This window comes from Manis pentadactyla, chromosome 2 (assembly GCF_030020395.1).
Source record: "Manis pentadactyla isolate mManPen7 chromosome 2, mManPen7.hap1, whole genome shotgun sequence".
NCBI lineage: Eukaryota > Metazoa > Chordata > Mammalia > Pholidota > Manidae > Manis > Manis pentadactyla.
The window spans coordinates 87,408,617-87,431,385 of NC_080020.1; the positions used below are offsets into that span (position 1 = coordinate 87,408,617).

The following is a 22,769-nucleotide window of genomic DNA, read 5'->3' on the forward strand; positions in this document are numbered from 1 at the left end:
GGACCCCAAAACAGGGAAAAGTTGATGCTAATTATCTAGTTCTTCTTTATATGGGTTTTAATACAATTTCAGCAGCCTTCTACTTGCACTGCTTTCCTATTCTTACCAGCACCCTAAGGGATTGGGCCCTTGACAGGAAGGAGAGGTGGGAAACAAAGTGGGACTAGGATTCAGCATGTACTTCACAATACAGTGAGGCCATTAAAAAATTAAATAGAGTACTGTATGACCATATAGAACAACTTTTTCAATATGTTAATCTTTAAAAACAGAAGGTACTAATATATTTACAATTCTTAATAATTAGAAGACAAATAAGTCAATTTAAAAACAAGCACAGATATGAATAGACATTTCTCCAAAGAAGATATACAAATAAGTACATGAAAAGATACTCAACATCATTCATCATCAGGAAATTGCAAATCAAAACTACAATGAGATAATCACTTCACAACCACTGAGATAGCTATAATCAAAAAGAGAATAATAAGTGACTGGGAGGATAGAGAAACTGAAGCCCTCACAAATGTTGGTGAAAATATAAAATGATGCAGCCACTTTGAAATAATTTGGTAACTCCTCAAAAGACTACACACAGAATAACCATATGACCCAGCAATTCCATTGTAGATATAAACACAAATGAAAACATATGTCCTAACCAAAATATATGAATGTTCTTAGTATCATTATTTATAATAGCAACAAGGTAGAAAACAACCCAAAAGCCCATCAACAGATGACTGGATACACAAAATATGATTATCTCTACAATGGAATATTATTTGGTAAGACAAAGAAATGAAATATTTGATATATGCCACAATATGGATGAGCCCTGAAAACATGCTAAGTGAAAGTAACCAGACAATAAAGACCACATATTATATGATTCCACTTAAATAAAATGTCTGGAATAGGCAAATCCAGAGACAAAAAATAGATTAGTGGTTGTGCATGGCTGGGAAGGGTTGGGAGATAACAGGGAGTGACCGCTAATAGTGATGGTTACACAACTTGGTGAATATACTAACCACTGAATTGTAGACTTTAAATGAGTGAATGTATGGTATGTGAATTATCTCAATAAAAGTTACTTTTAAAAATACGTAACAGTAGTATGATATAATATGCACATATTTTTGTTTTTTCTGAAAGGAATATACATACATGTACATATATACATACATATATATGGAGGTATGTATGAACACACATACACACACACAGATTTAGATGCTTATGTGAATAAAACATTTCTTAAAGTCAACAATAAAAATTAACAACAGTTTATGACTAGAAGTGGTATTAGGGAGCTAGCAACACGGAAGGAGTTTTTTAAATTTCATGCCTTTTGGGCACTGTCTTTTTTTTTTTGCCACATGCATGTATAGCTACCTAAGAGTATATTTACTTAAATATTCACATATATACACACAGAGAAGAAAATATATACGAAAGTTTGAGTAAATACTGCAAAATGGTAATAATTACTGAAATTAGACTTACAGCTCATTCCACTTTATGTCTGAAACTTTTTAATAGTAAGTTAAAATAATTGTAACTGAATATTCTGTTTGAAATACTAATGCAATTTCTTGTGTCAAAGTAATTTTGTAACTGTAAGGGAACAATACAATTTACCTCTTTGAATTTCCATTTCTCCTTCTACGAACAAACTGGGAACTTCCTGATGAGCATCAAAACTGCTGGTCCCTAAAATCTTCTTAAGATTTGGCTGAGGCTTGGCAAAGCCACTTCTCACTTTCAAATTACTTGTCACTTCAGTAGTTGTATTCCTAGAAAAAGAGATCGGAAGAGAGAAAACGTTATCAACTGTGTAATAATGTTCTCTCTCACAGTGACACACTGTCTATACATGTTCTTTCTTAATGTTAAAACTATGTGGTAGTAACTTTACTAAATGTCTTGAGAAAGAAAGAAAATCTGGACCATGTTTATAAAGCTCAGCCTTTCATTTCCTGAAAACTACTTCATTAAAGCTTCAAAGATGCACACATTGTGAGAAGTTTAATATGCAAATTAAACTAAAATCAAAATCAGCCCACCCTCATAAAGTTGAGAAATAATGAGTATCACGTATTTTACATTTATGTATTACTCAAAGCTATTAACTAAATTGATGGTGGGTTAAATACATGTATTATTGAATACTATGATTTTAGTAAAACAAAAAAATAGTTGAATAAAGTAGAATAAACCTGGTTGATAAAGCATTTTCCTTTATTTCCTCCGTTGTAACCATTTCTCCTTTAGCACTTTGTTCCTCCAATATAATCTTGTTTTCTTCTAATGATGGAGATGTACTATTGACAGATGAAAACAGCTCCTGACATTCAAGAGCAATTTTGTGATTTACATTATCTGGGCTAAAAGGAACCTGACTCGTATCCTTTGAATGAACATCAGGAAGTACATGTACTCCTATTACAGAAAAAAAAAATTTTTTAACTGATTATACAAATAGGATGTCCAAATAAAATAAATCTTTCAATATTTGGCAATTGTAAAACTTCTGTATTATTTTTCAATTTGCTTTTTTGGCTCCAAAAATAAATTTACAATCTCATATATTTCATGCCAGAGATTTAACCTACTCTAAGCTCAATAATTCTTGAGGACTGAAATTTTTTATGCTATTTAAGTAAAAATAAAATGTTTTGTTACTTTCAGTAATGATATACCAGCAGATGTATTCCAAAATAGGATTGCCTTCATTTAAAATTTTTTAAAACCTGTATTTTATCAGTTAATGATTCTGTAACACCTTACTACATTGATGGACAGTGACTGAACTGGAGGAGGTGAGGATTTGATAACACAGGTAAATGTTGAACCACTGTGCTGTGTATATGAAACTAACATAACATTGTATATCAATGATACTTTAATAAAAATAAAAATAAGAAAACCAAGTTTTGTGATAGGCAACACTGGCAATTCAACGTAATATTCTGCCACTGAGAAAGGAGCCCAATAACGAACGTAAATCATTACAGACTTTTCTGACAAATACACAACTATGGGCTTAAAAGTCTAACACTAAAATAAATGGCAGGCCACTCATCACAAGTCAAAATATTAACATAATTATACATTTACTGTACTTAAAGTAGAAGGTACTTAGATAGTAAAGACCATAGCTTCACTATAAGGTCAGCCTAAAATGTTAAAAATCTGGGTTGAAATATCTTTTGGCTTAGTCCAAACTAAGAGAACAGTCTAAACTAAATCATCTAACTGACTGCTATTGACTGCCCCCTCACACTAATTCAACTGTCATGTAAAGACTATCCAAAGTGGCAGCTCCCTTGCTAAAGAAATGTGTGATCAGGGATCAGTTAGCTCAGTTAGCTGATGATGTTTATGATGGTAAAGGTAAAGGTCTTACTAATTATTCCACAAATACAAATTATTCTTAATAACCAAGTGCACTACCTCAAAATAGTGGCCACTATATCTAAAGTGGCTAAGTAAGTTGGAGGGATCCATGCACACTTACTACCTTTTCTGGAAAAACAAAGTGATACCAACTTCAAATGTAAAAGGCAGGTATTTATTTATTTATTACACAAATGTGGATATAATTTCTTAAAAGTTGGATTTTAAAAGTTTCTTTTTTTGTAGGATTTATATTTCTTTCTTACCATCACTCTGTTCTGTACTGATCTCTGACTGCAACACTAGATCTCCCATTGTAAGTAAAGTTATGGCAGCTTCTGTGCTTCCATCATTGGTACCTTGTGAAAAAATATACTAATATTAAAACAGAAGAATGAATCTAGAAATTTAAGTTTGTTCACTCAGAAAAGATTTTTAACTCAAGTGTTTATCTTCTAGTAACAAGTTTCAATATCATCCATACTACTAATCTCTTACAAGGGTAGTGTTTGTTCAGCCTGTATTTCTTAAATAAAGAAATCATCAGCTGTTGGCTTTTACTCACTAAAAATGCTTCCCCCACCTTAAAAAACTTAATACCTTCAAAGAAAATACATCTGTGCAGACCAGAAGAAACAAATACTTCTTCATTAAACATTTAATGCTTAACTCACTTTCTAAAGTAACATTCCAAGGGTCAAAGTTTCTCCTAGAGATAACACATTCAACAGTTGTGTCATTTTTTGTTCAATTCTTCAGCAAAATGACTCATTTACTAACTACGACCACTACTAAATCACTGTGCTAGCGTAAACCAAGTATTTTTAGCAGTTTTGTTATTAACGGTTACCTGTTTCATCTTGGGTATGTTCACCTGTGGTCATTTCCTAAAAGAATAAAAGTAACATCTTAGGAATTTTCCCAAATGTATCTCTGTATCTCAAAATATCTTCTGTATCTCAAAAGCACTATGTTTTACAGGTCTTTCTATGCTTTTAATTACAACGGATGGAAATGGGTTTTTTACCTTAATTTATAATCATGACATATTTCATAAACAAGAACAGATATAATTTAAAAGCCAAATTATTTTGTCTCCTGCTCCGTAGTTTACCCTTTCCTTGTACTATATGCAAACTTTAACTCTGATCATATTGCAATGTGCATCTACCATTCTTAGTTTCATAATCCTTCAATTTCAGTCATTTGTGCTGCAAGTTTTGACCTAGTGCAAACCAAGTTCTCCAGAACACTGCAAAAATTTACACTACTAGGTGGCTTAAAATGCAAATTAATTTTAAGAAATTAAGAAGCCACAGGAATGATGTATACCATGACAGTATGAGGAGCTCTGCTGACCCTCTCCCCAGTGAGACTGGTGAAATTTATTTTAAAATAACCAGTTAAAGCCCTGGAAATAGTCCTAAGGGCATACAATGATCATCTATCCAAGAAAATTGATGAAAACTCAGTAACAGAAGCAAGCAAGCATCTATGGTATTTAAAGTAAGAAGTAAGACTGCTGCTCTCTCCTTACTTCCTTCTCCCAGTTCAGCGAAGCAGAGACTCCACCTCAAACCAATGCAGCCAAGAAAACAGGGCCCCTTCTCCCTGCATGTCCCATTGGAAGGCTCTTTTCCTAGGCAGAGCAGGACTTCAGCTCCTGATACCACAGGAATCTGGGTCAGATTCACAATAGATAATAGGCCAATGTCTATTACAAATATGACACAAAAAGCCTAAACAGAATGCCAGCAAACCAAATCCAGCAACATATTTAAATCATAAACCATAACCAAGTAGGATTTATCCCAGAGATGCAATTTTTCAGTTTAACATAAAAAACTCAATCCATGTAATATATCATATTAATACAGTAAAAAACAAAATCATATGATCATCTCAATAGATGCAAAAAGAGCATACAACAAATTCCAACACCCTTTCATGATAACACAGAGAAACAAGGAAGAGAATACAACTTCCTCAATATGATAAAGGGCATCTATGAAAAAAACCAGAGCTAAGAAAGACTGGATGCTTTGCCACTAAGACCAGAAATAAAACAAGAATGTCTGCTCTTGCCACTTTTATCCAACATTGCACTGGAGGTTTTAGCCAGGGAATTAGGCAAGCAAAAGAAATAAGAGACATCCATATTGGAAAGAGATGTTGAAGTCCTAATCCCCAGTAACATGAACATGACTTCTTTGGAAACAGGATCTTTTTTAGATATAATCAATTTAAGATGAGGTCATACTGGATTAAAGTTGGCCCTAATCCAATATAACTGATGTCCTCAAAAAGAGAAGAAACACAGACACACATATATGGAGAACACCATGTGGCAATGGAGGCAGAGGTTGGAACTGTGCTGCCATGAGCTAAGGAATGGCAAGGACTTCCAGCAACAACTGCCAGAAGGTAGGAAAAATGCTGGGATGCTTTCTCCCTCAGATCCTCCAGAAGGAACCATCAAAGGCAGCACCCTGATTTTCAAATTCTAGCCTCCAAAACTGTGAGAGAATAACTTTCTGTAATTTTAAGCCACCCAGTTTGTCATAGAAGCTCTAGGAAACTAATACAGAAAGGCAGAAGTAAAACTATCTCTATCCACATATGCCATGACCTTGCATTCAGAAAATCCTAAAGAACCCAGTAAAAAACTATTAGAATAAATGAGTTCAGCAAAGTTGCAGGATACAAGACCAACATACAAAAACCTATTCTACTTCTATATACTTGCAGTAAACAGTTCCATTCCCTGAAACATCAAAAATAACAACATACTTGAAAATAAATTTAACAAAGAAGTGCAAAGCTTATACTCTGAAAACTACAAAACATTGTTAAAAGAAATCAAAGAAGACCTAAATAAATGGGAAAATACCCTATGTTCATCAATTGGAAGACTCAATATTGTAAGATGGCAATAACCCCAACCCACCAATGATCTAACACATTCAATGCAATCCCAATCAGAATCCCAGCTGATGTCATTCAAGAAATTGACAAGTTGACTTTAAAATGCATATAGAATTACAAGGGCCCCACAATAGCCAAAACAATCCTGAGAAAAGAACAAAACAGGACGACTTACATAACTGAAATTTCAAAACTTACTAGAAAGCAACAGTAATCAATAGAGCATCATTGGCACAAGTATAAACATATAGATCAATGGAACAGAATTGAGAGCCCATAAATAAATCCATGTCTACAGCCAACTGATTTTCAACAAAAATGCAAAACCATCTAATGGAGAAAAAATAGTCTTTTCAGAGAAATGGTGCAACAGGTGGATAGTCATATGCAAAGAATGAAAGACTATAACCCACACCACATACAAAAATTAACTCAAAATGGATTAAAGAGTTGAATGGAAAACTATAGTTAAAACTATAAAACTTTCAGAAGAAAAATAGGAATAAATCTTCAGGACCTTGGCTTTGGCAAGGATTCTTAAACATGACAACAAAACCATTAGCAACAAAAGAAAAAAACAGATAAATTGGACTTCATCAAAATGTAAAACTTTTATGTTTTAAAGGGAATCATCAAGAAAATGAAAAGATAACCCACAGAATGGGAGAAAATATTTGCACATCACATATCTAACAAGGAACTTGTATCCAGAATATATTAAAAAAGTCTTATAACTCGATAACAAAAAAACAAATGGACCAATAGTTTAAAAGTGAGCAAAGGCTCTGAACAGTTTTCCAAAGATGATATGCAAATGGCCAATAATAAACACACGAAAAGTTGGAATTCCAAGTCTTCATTTGGATAAACACCAACCAATATTAAGGAAGAGCACACACAAAAATGCAACTAAATATATTTTAAATAATTTACATTTAGTATAGATTTAATGCAAGAAAATTTTAATATAAGGTCTAAGGATATTAAGAGCTATTTCCATGCCAAAAAAAAAAAATGCTTCTCAAGTCAAACAAAATCTGTGGGTTATTCACTAGTTCCTACTATTTATACAGCTCCCTACATGATAAAAATTAGTGAAGACTGTAAGCTTAAAGCTTTCAAAATAAACTTCAATTCTTTAAAAAGTAAACAAAGATTTAAAGACAAAAGTATTAAAATGGATGCTTACAACTGACAATGCATTCAAATTTTCTTGTTTCATTTCCTGAGTAGTCACATCTGTGTTTGAGAGCTGTTCAACAATAGCTATGCATCCAACATCTGGGACATTCACAGTTATTTCAAGCTGTCAAAATGAAAAGTTTCATCATTTTATTTTGGCATACTCCACATGGCAAAACAAAATGAGTAATAAAATAAAATGTTAAACTAAAGAAGTAATACACATCTATACACGATTTAAAAACTGAAATAGAGTAATCCTTAAAATGATTGATACCTACTTGTCAAAATTACAATATTTAACATTTTTGAGGTGTCTGGTTTTTCCAACCAGTAAGCAAAATTTCCAAGGATAATCTTCTCAGTACCTAGCATTTCACTTCCCATTATCCCCACTCTGTCCCCACTTTCCCACAATTTCCCTCATTAGTCTGCTAACACAGATGGAGTACTTCCTAAAAACTAGAGGGCTACAGGTACAATGATACAAAGCTGAGTTAAGACAAGTTTGATCCCTACCCTCAAGTAACTCACAATTTAAGAAAAACAGACATGTATGCAACACTCCTAAGTCTCTGTTATAACAGAGATGAGTTGAAAGCACTTAAAAAGATTTATCTCACACACACCTCCAAGGCAACTACCCTCTTCCATAACCCCAAAACCTATTCTTTCTACCCATGGCAATGGCTCTGTAAAATAAAGGGTTTACTCACACTTACATCTTACTTAGCAATCTTATTGGTCAAAGATCCCTACAATGTGGAGGCTAAAAAGACTAAGATTTATCTCCTAAACTATGTACATGAGGTCTGATTCCTATTCCCATATTAACAGAGAGATGAGTATGAAAGACTGCAATTCAACAGAAACTAAGAGTCAAGTTTGAAAATCTGCCTTCAAGACATATTTATTACAGTAATACCTGTGTGTTCTGTGTCTGTTCTCTCATATGTAAACATTAGGAAAAAAATCTTTACTAAAAATCTTTGCCCAGGATGAAGCAAAAAGTTCAATTGATTTGAAAAGACAAAACCTTTTCTGAGAAGTTGGGACTGGGTCAAAAATTGGAATATTCTAGATAATTGAAGTTTGTTCTTTAAACTATGTGGTTTCAAAGCTTTATTATTTTTTTAATGGCGTTACAGAGATACAATTGAACGTTTTTAAAGTGTGTAACAAATTGTCTTTTTGGAATAGGCATATATGCAACTATCACCACAGTAATTTTTAGAACATTTTCATCACTTCAAAAAAGGAACCCTATGTCCATTATTGCTCCTTCAAACCCTCAATTCCAAATTCCTAAGTAACCACTAATTTACTTTATGTCTCTATAGGTTTTCCTATTTTGGACATTTCATATGAATGGAATCATGTAATATGTGATTTTTTAAATTGGTTTCTTTTGCTTTACATAGGTTAAGCAAACCTTTTCAAGGTTTCAAGTCCATGCTATAGTATGTATGAATCAATACATAATATCCTCTTATGATTTAATAATATGCCATCATTTTTTCAATGCTTTTTTAAAGGAAACATCTTCTAATGTATAAACTTATTTCTCTGCCTTAGTTGTATGGCTATATGGAATATAATTCAAGCTTTCCTTGTTCAATTATTATAATCAGTGCTATTTAAGAAGGAATTCTGTATTAATTCAATGATACATCCTGGAACTTCATTTTTCAGAAATTAATTTCTCAAATTAGTTTTTACTAGCAATTTGCCTTTCATCCAAAGAAATTTGTAAAATATAGAACATAGAGCTAAGTGAATTCTCATGCAGGATCAACCAGCCGTCTTTGTACAAAATTAACTTCCCTTTTGCATTTACTTGGTTTCAACTAAAACTTATATTCACTATCTTTACTTTGAAATTTTAGTTACAAGAAACAATCTTGCACCATTTTTGTTTAGCTTCAACTATTCTAACTCATTAACTTTACAACATCTAGCATGTTTTTAATAGTGAACAAAGGTGGTTTGTACATTCACATAAGTGAATTTACAGATTCAGTAATCCATTAATTCTGAGTTAACATTACTTGAATTCTTTTGTTGCCTTCTTTTGTTATTATCATTACTGCTTTCAAGGTTGACTCCTGATTTTGTTTCAAATGACCTGGAAACTATCAACTTGCTTACTACAAAAGTGATTCAGATATGGTGCTCTATAAGCCAAATAAGTTATTAAAAACTGAGGCAGAAAAGGAAACTCTTAGATGTTACAAAGCTGGAATACTAGACCAAAGGGCAAAAGAATAAGGAACTTTAATAATAAAGTAAGTTGAATTAAACATGTTCCTCCACCTCACATCCATTAGGATAGTTACTACCAAAAAAAAATGTTGGTCAAGATGTGGATAAACTGGAACTCTTTACACTATTTACAGGACTGTAAAATGATGCAGCTCTCATGAAAAATAGTGTGGGGGTTGCTCAAATAATTAAAAATAGATTTAAATTTACCATATGATTCCAGTAATTCTATTTCTAAGTATACCCCAAAAGGTTTCAAATGGGATTAGAAAAGACATTTGTACACCTCTGCTCATAGCAGCATTCTTCTGCAATAGCCAAAAGATAAAAGCAACTCAACTATTCATGGAAGATGAATAAACAAATTGTGGTGTATATATACAACAGAATATTACTCAGCCTTAAAAAAGGACATTCTGACACATGCTGCAACATAGGTGAACCTTGAAAACATTATGCAAAGTGAAATAAGCCGGTCACTAAAAGGACAAATACTTTATGATTTTACTTATATGGAGGTGTCTAGAGTAAAGTCATAGAGACAAAAGTAGAATAGTGGTTGCCACAGGCTATGGGAATTATTGTTTAATGGCTACAGAGTTTTAATTTTGCCAGATGAAAAAAGTTCTGTGGTTAGATGGTGGCAATGGTATAGAATAATACTTAATCACTGAAGTGTACACTTAAAAATGGTTAAGAAGGTAAATTTTACATGAGGTGCATTTTCCCACAATTAAAAAAAGAAAGAAAGAAAGAAAGAAGTATGTACCTTCTACTTCCTAAATCAACTAGAGCTCAGCCTGTGCCTATCACAGAGTTGACAGAAAACACTGGCCAAAATAAAATAAATAAACTAATAAATAAGTAGATTAAACAGCCTCCAGGTACAAGTGATATCAGATTTCTATAATTTTTATCATGCTGATTATCCTACAGTTGGCCTGAGCAATAAGGGCTGAGAAATGACAGATCACACAAGCCTACTTCTACAATCCTCCAGGCTATCCACAAGGCCCCAAACAAATTATATTTTGTGGAGGTTATTTACAGCATGAACTCTTCAAATCTTAATAATCACTAAGAGAAGAAATAATGATCCACTAAAAGAAAAAACAAGTAAGATAAAGTTCCAAGCATTCAAAAAACAAACTACCTCTTCCATCGTTTCCTCAATCTGAGAAGAAACAGGTTCAGGAGATCTGAGACCAATAGGTACAAATACTGGAGCTTTGTTTACTTCTTCTGGAGCAAGCTGATAGTTTTCTTCTTCGTAGTCAGGATCAAAATACTCAGCATCATCTTCGTCTTCTTCCTGGGGAGCCCGAAGAGTCACCAGCACGGCCCTGGAAGGTCGAGGTTCCTTCTTAGGGGTCTTACTACGAATCCGTTTTGATCCACGCCCTTTGGTGACGTTTGGTTTGATTTTCCGATGCATTCTTCTTTCACTATGATCTATCTCACACTTAGAGGCAAAAGAGATAGTTGTTCTTCGACCCAGAGCAATTTTAGCATAATTTGGTTCTTTTAACAGTTGTGGACAGCTGTACATTTAATCAAAATAAATAATATAGTCATTACAGGTACAAGGATAATTTTAATGAAAACCAACTTTTAGAGTGAAGTCCCAGTTAAAATAATTAAAATAAATACCCCACCACCCATTCTGTCAAACACTTATGCTGTAAAAGAAAAGAATTACTACTACTTAGTTTTTCATTCACATTTAAATCTTAGTTATCTACCTACAAATTTCTCATAGTAAGTTTTTAATTCTCGGCCATTTTTTCCCTTGCCTTATTTAAGTAGAGATGAAATACAGACTGAAAATTATTAGAAGATAAAGGCATAACAGACAATGGGCTAATACACAATATGGGATTATAAAGTGATACTGTTTTATCCTAATGAATCAACAAATTAGGTTACAAGAAAAAAAGGGAGGCAGAAAATCCACCAGAACAATGCTGTTTTCTAAAATATAGATTCCCTTCCATTTCCTTAAAACCTGTAGAAGAAGGGTGCCCTTCACTAATTCACCCACTCAAATTAGCTGCCTAATTATTTAGGTAATACATACTATTATTTGGTCAAGCTTCCACTCTTTTCTAATATACTCAACAACCAGAAATTTAAACATTGGAAAGAAAAATCTTCCTCAAAAGATCAGAAAAAATTAAGTTTTAGTAAATAAAAATCAGTGGAAAAAAACAGACTTGTCAATAATCTACACTTCTGTTTAACAAACTATCTTTTTACTCCATCAACACTATCAGTAAGTTAAGGTAATTCATCCATAAAGAATAAATTATTTTTACTTCCTATTCTGAAAGTCTTTGTTAAATATAGCTTTACCTTGTTAGTTTACTGAGATGTTGCTCTTCAACAACTGAAGACACAGAATTATCCCCTGTCGTTTTCTCTCCAACACTTCCTGACAGTCCAACTTCTGAGTGAGCATCTTTTTTGGCCAAAGCAGCTTCTCTGGCACCTACACAATCTTTTCTTACTGAAGCCTCCTGAGATGTCAAGAACTCAGCCTTTTCCTTAAATTTAAGAAGAAACAGCTAATATTACCACGGCAACAATATCTATGGAACCTGGTTTGAGTCTGGCCTAAGCTGTAAGCTTACACACACACACTCTCATACACAGTGACTGGTGTCTAAATTTTTATAATATTGGAAAGTCACTCAACTGTCATAAAAACAGTTACAGTACAAAGGCAAAACTGCATTTTTTTAAAAGTTCTCCTTTGTGATACAATAAAAATAGAACCCACTAATAAAAATCATTTTTTAACTTACTTTTTGAAGGAGCTGGATATCAGAATCTCCTTGCTGCAGCAAATTATCTTCTGGCTTCCCTGCCTCAGTCTGATTTGCTCTGTCTTTTTCTATACCTGGTTCCTTTTTCTTACCATATGTTCTCCCCAAATTTGGTTTAGCCTCTTGGAATTGCTTTCTTACCAACTGTGCTGGACTACGAACATACGTTTTATGTTCATGTCTAGAACAAAGTACAAATCATGCTGAAGAACCAAAATCAGAATCCTTGTTGATATAACAACAGCTGTTAAACAAATTTGAGCACAAAGCAATTCTATGTTTAAAGGACAATATATAAATTGACTGTAAAACCAAGCATGCAAGATGAAATCATACCTGCTGATATGAAAGTAAGAAATAAAAGCTTTCATAGTTTCCATTTTCTGTTTAGTCTGGGGAATAGCTTGACTGTAACATTAATTTTTTTTACTTTAATTCATTGATTCTGATGTATGGTTTCATATTACTTTAAGTAATTCTCAGAGAAAAAAAACTAGGTAACAGAAAACAAAAATTCCAATAGTTGAAGATGAATTTCATTATGACACTTTACACAAATGAGGGTGGCAACTAGGATAGACTCTAGCTTTCAAGCCTGAGTCTATTCTCCCACCACATGCCTGTCAGCTCATAAGAAAGGGTTTACTGATAGCCAGTGTCATAAGGATCTGAACATAACCCTGTATCTGCCAAATCAGAAAAAATACAATTTCAACATTCAAAAGAGTACACATAACTCCCAAGGCAACCCAAACAGCTGTCTTAAGGTTTCCTGGGAAGTATTTAATAAGTGGCAAGGATCTGAATTCTGAGTTACGAAGTTGAAAACTAATATAAACTTAGATAGTTATAAAGTATATCTGGATATATAAGTATGTATTATGAGTTCATGAAAGACCTGTTAAAGACTAATCTTAAGTAATATTTCTAATAAATTACCTAGAAGAGAAAGTTATTAGTTGCATTTCCAAATGTTCCAACCCTGCTAAGCAATTCTAGCAGTGTAACACCAAGGAAGTTCTATCAAAGTTATTATGCTGGCTAATACATTCCAGTGTAGATTAATGTATCTGCAAAAACAAATTATATGTAAGTATAGGCTATTTACAGTCAAATGTGATTCTATAAAGAGATTTAAGAATAAAATATATACATAAACCCAAAGTGCTACTGGGGTCAAAAGGGACAAGAAAATGCTGGATAAGAATAAACTAACTTTAATACTATACAGAATATATACTCTGAAGAAAATACCAGTCATGATACAGCTAACAGCAGGAACAAATTTCATGAACAGAAAAGCTTTAAAGGGCAGTGGGGGTGGCATATGGGTTTTGATTCAGGAAAATTAAAATTAAGATATCTCTCAATAAAAAAAATGCAAAGGCTGAGCGTAAAATCTCTTTAAACATGTAGTTTCTTTCAAGAAGCTCTGCCTATATACTAGTCTGAAAGACATAAATCTTGACTCAAGTTTAAAAACTAAACTGGTAATACTACTTGGAGCAAGTCATTTAAAATTTAAATCCTCTAGGTCTATTTAGTCAAATACAAAGGATACTATTAGGAAAGGCTGACCTCAAAGTCAGTTTTTAAAGGCTCACTTAAGAGTTATAAAAACCCTTAAAATGATATCACATAATCTGCCCTTCTCCTACACTCAGCCTTTTCCTTTCTTAATTCTACTCTTCCTCTCTTTCCCTGGATCACATGGCTCCCTTTGCTGTTTCTCAGGAATGCCAGGCATACTCTCACCTTAGATACTTTTGAACTGCTGTTCCCTCTTCCCCTAGACATTCTCTTGACTTGCTCCTTCACTTCTTTTAAGTTTTCTCTCCAATGGTACCCTTGCAATGAAGCATTCTCCGATTACTTCTTATTAAAAAGTAAATCCCCAATCATGACACTCCCTACTCTCCCCACTGCTTTATTTTTTTCTACTTACTCAACTTATTTCTTTTGTTTATCATCTATTCCCCCAATCAAAATATAACCTCCACAAGGGCAAGACTTTTTATTTGTTCATATATTATCCCATATTGTCAGCACCTAGTACAATGCTTGGCACACAGAAAACACTAAAATGTTTGTTGAATGAATGAACAGGTAAGATTCTTTTCAATGAAAAAATTCTGTATTTCTGTATTACCAAAAAGGGATTAAATTATGCATGGGCAATAAATCCATAAATAATAATTAGGAAAAGCCAGAGATGTGAACAGGTTCATCTTTAATGTTGGGGATTAACATCTCAGGAAGTATTCTCTGGAATCATTTTTAGAGAGGAATTACTCAAAGGGATCAATCATCAATCTAATCCAATATAGTATTTATAATACAAATGTATTTGTAATGCATTTTAATGAAAAATATTTCTAAGCACCACTTTACTTAATCCAGTTTAACAAATGAAGAAATGGGTTAGTAAAGTAAGTTGAAATTAATGTAAAGTAAAAACGAGCCTAACTCTTAAAATAAAAACAATACAAAAAGGCTTTTCAAGACACACATATACATAAAAAAAGAGAAACAAAAGACAGTCATACTAAAATAATAAAAGCTTCATGTAAGAAACATGCCTAAAGGAAAGCAAACTATTTAAAGATACCCAAAATCAATAGTACCACTTGTTCAGATACATGACATAACATGACCAAATTCTATTTCTAAGGCTTCACAGAAGTGTAAAAAAGGATTTAACAAATCTTCTGCATTTCCCAAAAGAAACAAGCTAATTCTATGTAATTAAAGGAAACTGGAATGTTCAAAGTAAATTTGTAGGTGCTGAAAACATCATAGAGGAAAAATAAATACTGCACTAAAACACTTCCTATTTACAAAGATACTCTAGATGGACTATGGATGAGATCTAGAAAAAGAAAGGTGTTTTATTTTCCTTATATATTAAAAAAGAAACTGACACAATGTAGTATCAGTAATAATAAAGCAGATTGCAAGTAATAAATAAAAGTGGTAAGGCTAAAACATCTTCACCTTTCTAGCACATCTCATTTAAAGATACCATTCTTACCACTTAGCTTAAGACACATATCTAAAAGAAGCATATAATAAGTACTTTATAGCACATCTTATTTATTAATTTTAGCCAGTAAGTTATTTCTAAACAAAGAACTTAAGAACCTTGGTCTACCATTAAAGTTTAAAATAAAAAATGTAGATGCTTGCGAAACTTTTCAGAGAAATTATAAATTTAAAAAACTTCACTCATGCAATTCTTAGTGTTTGAAGAGATTTCTTTCATAATTATTATTTTAACCTCTCATAAAATTGTATAGATATGAAGTCATATAAACCCAGTTACGCAAACATCCAACTTTTATCTTTGAAAAGTTTTATGCCTTTCTGATTAAAACTCACCTCATCTTTTCATCTACAACATTTATTTTGTTAACATGAAGGTTTTCTACAAGAACCATGTGACTCTGATTTTCATACATTCCACCTTCTGAAACTTTGGAGGATACAACCTTGACTTCAGTACTAACTTGAGAAATTGGCTGAAATGACAAAACCACATTTAGTTGTTTTTTTTTTAACTCAACATACCTTCTAAAATATTTCGGTCATTAAAAAAGGTATTCAGTTCTTGAAATGAAGACTCAAACTAGGTATGCAATGTTCATGTCTTTTTGTTTTGCTGTCCACAACAAAACTGCTTAATGCAGAGAGAAAGTTTCAAAGACTACTGCAGTAATATGTGTACACAGTTTAAAAACTGCAATAGCTATATGTGTTAAATCCTACCCAACCCCTGCCAAAAAAAGTCTAATATTTTTTTTAAGAGAGTCTTTTGTGGGGAATTCAAATAAGAATTACAATCCCTTTAAATCTAAATTTTCCTTTGGAAGACAGAGAAAAGAAGAGCAAAATCAGATCTATCAAAATGGACATTACATACTGAGATTTGTTTCTAATATCAAAAGATCCATCAGTAAAAGCAGTTAAACTGCCATTCAAAAAAACAGAATGCCATACAGCAATTAAGAATGATATATCTCCATATTTCTTGACATGGAAAAATAACTGGAGGCAATGCTTTTATAATTTAAATTTACATTAGTGTACACACATGCATGGAGACATGTCCAGCTAACATGTCACAAAGTTTTCAATGGTTATCTCAGGGTGGTGAGATTTGAGGTAGGTAGTTATTATAGTGTTTTCACAATGAGTAGGCTCATTAGTTGGGGGGGAAAAAATCTATTTTCACTTTTAAGATATCCAGAATGGTAAATCTGATGCAAACTAGATACATTATACATTCACTGAGTAAAATAAGTATCAGTTACCTATAGAGGCATACCTCACACCATTGTGTTTTGCTTTATTGCACTTTGCAAATACTGCATTTTTTACAAATTGAAGATTTGTGGCAACCCTCCATATCGAGCAAGCCTGTAGGCACCATTTTTCCAACACCATTTGCTCACTTAGTATCTCTGTCATATTTTGGTAATTCTCATAATATTTCAAACTTTTAAAATCATTATTATGTTATGGTAATCTATAATCAGTGATTATGACTCATTGAAAATCCAGATTATGGTCAATGTTTTTTAACAGTAATGTATTTTTTAATTAAGGTAGTACCTTTTTCTTTTTTTTTACATAATGCTATTGCACACTTAGTAGACTACATAACTTTCATATGCACTCAGAGACCAAAAAATTCATTTGACTTGGTTAATTGCAGTATTTCCTTTATTGCACTGGTCTGGAACCAAACCTGCAATACCTCAGAGGTCTGCCTGTATTCTAAGCCAAGTCTGTGCTCTCATTTGATATTTTAATATGTATTAAAAGGTTCAATTTAATTACATAACAATAACTCACCACAGTAAGGAATTTCTCTTTAGCTCCATCTTTTTGTAGTATTGTTCCTTCTTCTTTACTTACGCCCTTGGCTTCACCTTTTTCTTCTATTTGCTTCTGTCCAGGCTTTCTTACATTTGGTCTAGGTCTCTGAAGTTGGCCCCTTACTGACTGAGCAGTTTGGGTAACACCTTCCTTCATTTCTTGTTCGTAAGTGTCTCTATTATAAGCTCTAGAAAGGGGACAGAGAGAAAAAGAGGAAGCTTGACTATAAAAAGATGAAAAACACTATAAAAATATAAAATTTGAATCTCTTCTAATAAACCCTCTATAAAAATATTTTGTACATTTAATTAAATCAACTTTGATTATAAACAGATCTTACTTTACAAAAGAAAATAGTTATTTCACTTCTCAAAATGTAATGAACTTGTAAGAGTTACCTAGAATATTCAAATTCATAGAGAAAGTAAAATGGTGGTTGCCAGGAACTAGAGGAAAGGAGAAATGGGGAGTTTAATGGGTAGAGAGTTTCAGTTTGGAAAGATAAAAAATTCCTGGAGATGGATGGTGGTGATGGTTGCACAACAAAGTACACAGACTTAACACCACTGGACTGTACAATTACAAAATGGGTAAAATGGCAAATTTTATGTTACCACATTATATCTTACCACAACTTGGAAAAAGATAATGAATACATACCTATGTATGTATATTTTTAAATGCATTGCTTTATGTAAGATCTTAAGCAGCTAACAGTGTATTATAAGTAGGCAAGCACTAAAAGGTGTTGAACTCAATCTGATTTTCTACTTTAGACAGGCTGTCATAAGAATAAAATTAAACCAAGTATTCTTGATATTCATTTTTAAAATATATTAACACATCTTAATAAACATGAAGAAACAGTTGAAAGAATTCTCTCTCTCATTTAGATTTTCAAAGAACTATCACCATTTACCCCATAGAAACAACTAATTCCTTCTCTTGGGCTTGTGTAGACTGAGACTCCTCTTTAGACACACAAGAACTCAATATTGAAGGGTCCTTTTCAGGCTGTATACAAGGGAATATCCCAGGCTCCTCCTTCCTGTGACCTGATGTTTCTTTTTCTCCTGTCATTAGGGAAGCCACATCCTAGAAGGCAGATAAAAAAAATTTCATTGAAGGTGGTAAAGTCTAGAGAAACAGGAACTTTTATATATTATTAAAAAAATAAAATGGAGCAATCTTCATAGAGAATAGGATAGTATCCATCAAAAATCTTAATTCCCAGCAATTCTACTTCTAAAAGCTTATAAAAAACTAAAATAAGTATCCAGAAAATTGTTTACGAGGATATTTATTTTAGCAATAGCTCTCCACCACCCCCCAAAAAAGAAAAAAAAATTGGAAACAAGAAAAATTGGTAGGGGATTGAATAAATTATTTCCTTAAAACACAACACTATAAAGCCATTTTTAAAAGATAAGTTTCTATATACTGATCAAAAATGATATTCACAATATTGTTAAGTGAAAAAATTTTAAAGTTATGATGCCATTTTGCAAAAGAATGGAAATAACTGCACATTTCATTATTAGTATAAATAAGTATCTATGCAGACAGGTCTAGGTAGATATATTCCAAATTGCTACATGTTTAATTTGGGAGGGAGAGATGGGACACTATAAAGGACTCTTGATTTTTTTTTATTGAAGTATCGCTGATAAACAATCTTACATTGGTTTCAAGAATACAACACAGTGGTTCTACAGTTAGCCATATTATTAGGTCCTCTCTCCCACTAGTGCAGTTACTATCTACCAAAACAGGAAGATGGTACAGAATCACTGGCTAAATTCCCCATGCTTTACTAACATCTGTGACCAATTTACATTATGATTAAGAATTTTTGTACCAAAGGACTCTCAATTTTTCATTACATATTTTTCCCAATTTGAAATTTGTAACCCAATGAAATTAACAATGGAAAGGTTATTTTTTTTAAATACAAGATTAGGAGGAAAAAAATACAAATGTTCAAGCATAGTAAGAACTAAGTTATTTTAAGAGGTGAAAGAAAAAAAAGTGAAAGTATTTTAACTCAAAAAACTATATGTTTAAACCAATCAACTTATGAGTGTTAATATTTCACTTCAAAGTTTTTGATACTGTATCACAATCTTAATCTGTTATAGACCAAATTAAGTAAATGAAATATCTCCTTTAAGTGGTATCAAGCTTTTACTTTCTATTTCACCTTCACAGCACAGTGAAATAAGAAAGGAACTTTAGGATTTAGGAAATCTTCCTAGGGACATCTTTCCTGAAAGAAACTGGCTGCATCATTTGGTTATGGTCACATAATGAATGAAGGCCAGAACTTGAACTAGAGCCCAGGTCTCTAAAATTCCTTCCCATGGCATACTTGCCCATCATCAGAGATTCAAGATCCTTACACAAACTATGTGGAACAGTGAGGCACATTAAATACAGCAACATTATCATACACAGTAAAAAGTATATGAGGAAATACCTATGAAATTTTAATTCTGCATGTTTTACTTTAGTAACCATAATATCTAAAACAAAAACTTCCATCTTAATATCACTCACATGTTGGAAAAGGAGAGTATTCGTTTGTTCACTGTTCTGTTTTATCACAATAGTCTCCCTTTTATCAGTTTCCAGTTTCTTCCCAGGTACATATTTTTCTGCTTCCTTAATCTCTTTCTTTAAAGCTGCTTTTGCTAAGTTTGGTTTCAGTCTTTTGAATCGACTTCTCACTAAAGGTGCTGGTTTGACCTCAAATGGCTTCTGTTCTTGAGGAAGAGATTTGCTTTTGAAACAAGGATTACCAAGCTTATTAAAATGATCTGAAAGCAGTGGAAGCAGTCTTAAGACAACATTAAAGACTGGCAGTAATACTCTAATTCTTAACAGGAAAACAAATCAGACTATTTCATATATTCTGAAAAACACCAGTGGTACAATCCAGGCATAAACCTAACAATTATATCATCTTTGCACAGAGAAAATACAGGTTTGTCACACCTGCCAGGACCTAAGAGTATGTATTACATATAATCCTGTATGTTAGTAACTTTCAGCATCTATTGTCAGAATGACCTCAATCCTCTGTCTTGCCAAAACTAGCTGAAAATCTCCAACACTATACTATGGATTACATGTCTTAAAATCTCACTTAATTTAACATACTCTGCAAACATAACTTTATATAATTTTTCATTAAAAGCACAGAGCCATACTCTTATACCTTAAATTAATATCTGAAAACTTTTCTGGAACATCTGGAGATTGTAACCCTTGGTATTCTGTTTCATCAAACTCAGAAGTCTGCAAAGAAGTCTTCAAGTGACTCGACTGACTTGATACTTCCTCTTCAGAATTTCTTTTTTCTTCTACAGATGTATGCACCATGGACAGCACTTCACTGCTAATGTTCTGGAGGAACATTATACAAGAGCACATATAAATCAGCACATATACAAGATTCCTGAAGCATTTCATACACTTCAAACAAAAGCCTACTATCTTCCACACAGTTTTCTTCAAAACTCTACAAGTTTGTTTTTAAATTTTTTGGTAAAATAAAATTTAATTCACAAATGTTAAAAGAATTCAGGGAATTTTTATATTAGATATTGTTTTTTTTTTCAAACCACAAACGCCATTACCTACATAAAAAAAAGTTAGGAACAAAGTCCTTGAAAATTAGGTATAAGAGCATGAACCTCAAGTAACTGAAAACTTTTAATAAAAGGAACTTTCAAAAGTAAAGTATGGTGGGGCAGGAAATAAAAAGACTGATACAGATATGGTCAAAAGAAATACTTCCAATGTATATTCACACTGGAGTGAGCACGAATTCAGTCCAATTTCCTATATTCCTTTTACTTAAAAGAATAACTTCAAACTGACATTTCCCACAATTAAAATTTTTTTAATTATTTAGAAAAAAAGAAGTTTCATTGAGGTTCTGAAACACAGAATTCCAGGGCTTGGAAAGACTTCATAGTCTTTTAAGAGATTTTAAGTTTGTCAGACTTAAGGGTAATAATCATGGAATTAGTTTGATAATTCTTCTCTGAAAAAATACTCGAAAGCAAAATTGTTAAAGGACAGAAAAATACATGCCTTGGTGTTTAGTGACGGCATAGCGCTGCAGTTCCCACTATTGCTCTTCCTCAGATCTGTCTCAGTTTGTATGGAGGTCCCAGGCTCTTCTGGTTCATTTTCCCTTAGATAAATGTCTGTTTTTTTCAAATCCACTACCATTTCCTCAGTAGCACTAATATCTTCTGATCCACTTTTCCTCAAGGAAATCTCTATTCCAGTTTCTTTCAAATCTCCCTCTTTTTCCTCAATGGCGATCATCTTTCCTGGTACATTTTCCACCATGAAAATGTCTCTTTTTCCAGTTTCTGTCCAATCAATCCCCCCTGCCTTTATGGCACCAATCCCAACTAGTACTCTTTCCATTGGAGAAATGTCTTCTCCAATATCTTTCATATCTGCCTCCGTTTTACCTACAGTCTTGGCTTTGGGAGCCTTTTCCTGTGTTGGTATTTCTCTCCTTCCAGTTTCTTCCAAGTCTTTCTCTCTGTCCTCAGCAGCATCAATCACCTCTGCTGTCTCCTCCCTTGGGGAAAGTTCTCTTTCAGTTCCTTTCAAACCAATTTCCCTTCCATCCTCAGAGCTGGCCTCCTCTGGGGCATTTTCATGTAGGGACATTTCTCTTCTTCCGGCTTCTTCCAAATCTATCTCTTGCTCCTTAGTGGCATCAGTCACGTTTGGTATCTTGTCCCTTGGAAAAATCTCTCTTCCAGTTTCCTGCAAATCTGCCTCCATTTCCACAGTGACATCCAGCATTTCTGGCATGTTCTCCCTGGGAGACATGACTATTCCAGTTTCTTTTAAAGCCAACTCCATTTCCTTAGTAGTATTATCCTCCCTTGGTGAGGTTTCCTGTCTTTCAACTTCTCTCAAAGCTCCTGTCATTTCCCCAGAGGCAAGAATCTCCTCTGGTACCTCTTCTTTTGAGGAAATTTCTTTTGTTCCAGTTCTTCTTTCTATATTTGGCTTTAGTTTTTGAAACCGAGTCTTTAGAACTGGGGCTTGTTTGAGTACATCTACATTATTATCCTCCTGAATACTATTAAGAAAAAGAGACATAATCAAATTTTAAACCAGGTTGCCAGCTGAAGAGATGATAGCTTGAAACACCAGAAACTCTCAAAAAAAAAAAAAAAATTAAGAAAGCCCCAGGAATCTGAGTAAAATTTAAAAATTAAAGGAGTAAAAAAGTTCTACCTTTTGGTGGATTAATGA

The 22,769-nt window shown here is 33.0% G+C and overlaps 1 protein-coding gene across 4 annotated transcripts in view; it reads right to left on the reverse strand.

The window, feature by feature from the left end:
* The window catches only part of BDP1 (B double prime 1, subunit of RNA polymerase III transcription initiation factor IIIB), a 110,219-nt gene that overhangs the window by 20,217 nt on the left and 67,233 nt on the right, over positions 1–22,769 (reverse strand). For all 4 annotated transcript variants that reach the window (XR_005025276.2, XM_057494513.1, XM_057494524.1 and 1 more), the window contains 14 exons: positions 21,576–22,593; positions 20,695–20,882; positions 20,034–20,256; positions 18,397–18,572; positions 17,454–17,664; positions 15,978–16,117; positions 12,579–12,780; positions 12,127–12,317; positions 10,928–11,315; positions 7,520–7,636; positions 4,256–4,292; positions 3,672–3,764; positions 2,226–2,448; positions 1,648–1,802 (listed from right to left, as the gene is read on the reverse strand). Coding sequence is in view for 3 of the 4 variants with exons in the window: in XM_057494513.1 (XP_057350496.1) it covers positions 1,648–1,802; positions 2,226–2,448; positions 3,672–3,764; positions 4,256–4,292; positions 7,520–7,636; positions 10,928–11,315; positions 12,127–12,317; positions 12,579–12,780; positions 15,978–16,117; positions 17,454–17,664; positions 18,397–18,572; positions 20,034–20,256; positions 20,695–20,882; positions 21,576–22,593 (3,362 nt within the window). In the remaining variant the exon portion in view is untranslated. The remainder of the gene's footprint in view (positions 1–1,647; positions 1,803–2,225; positions 2,449–3,671; positions 3,765–4,255; positions 4,293–7,519; positions 7,637–10,927; positions 11,316–12,126; positions 12,318–12,578; positions 12,781–15,977; positions 16,118–17,453; positions 17,665–18,396; positions 18,573–20,033; positions 20,257–20,694; positions 20,883–21,575; positions 22,594–22,769) is intronic.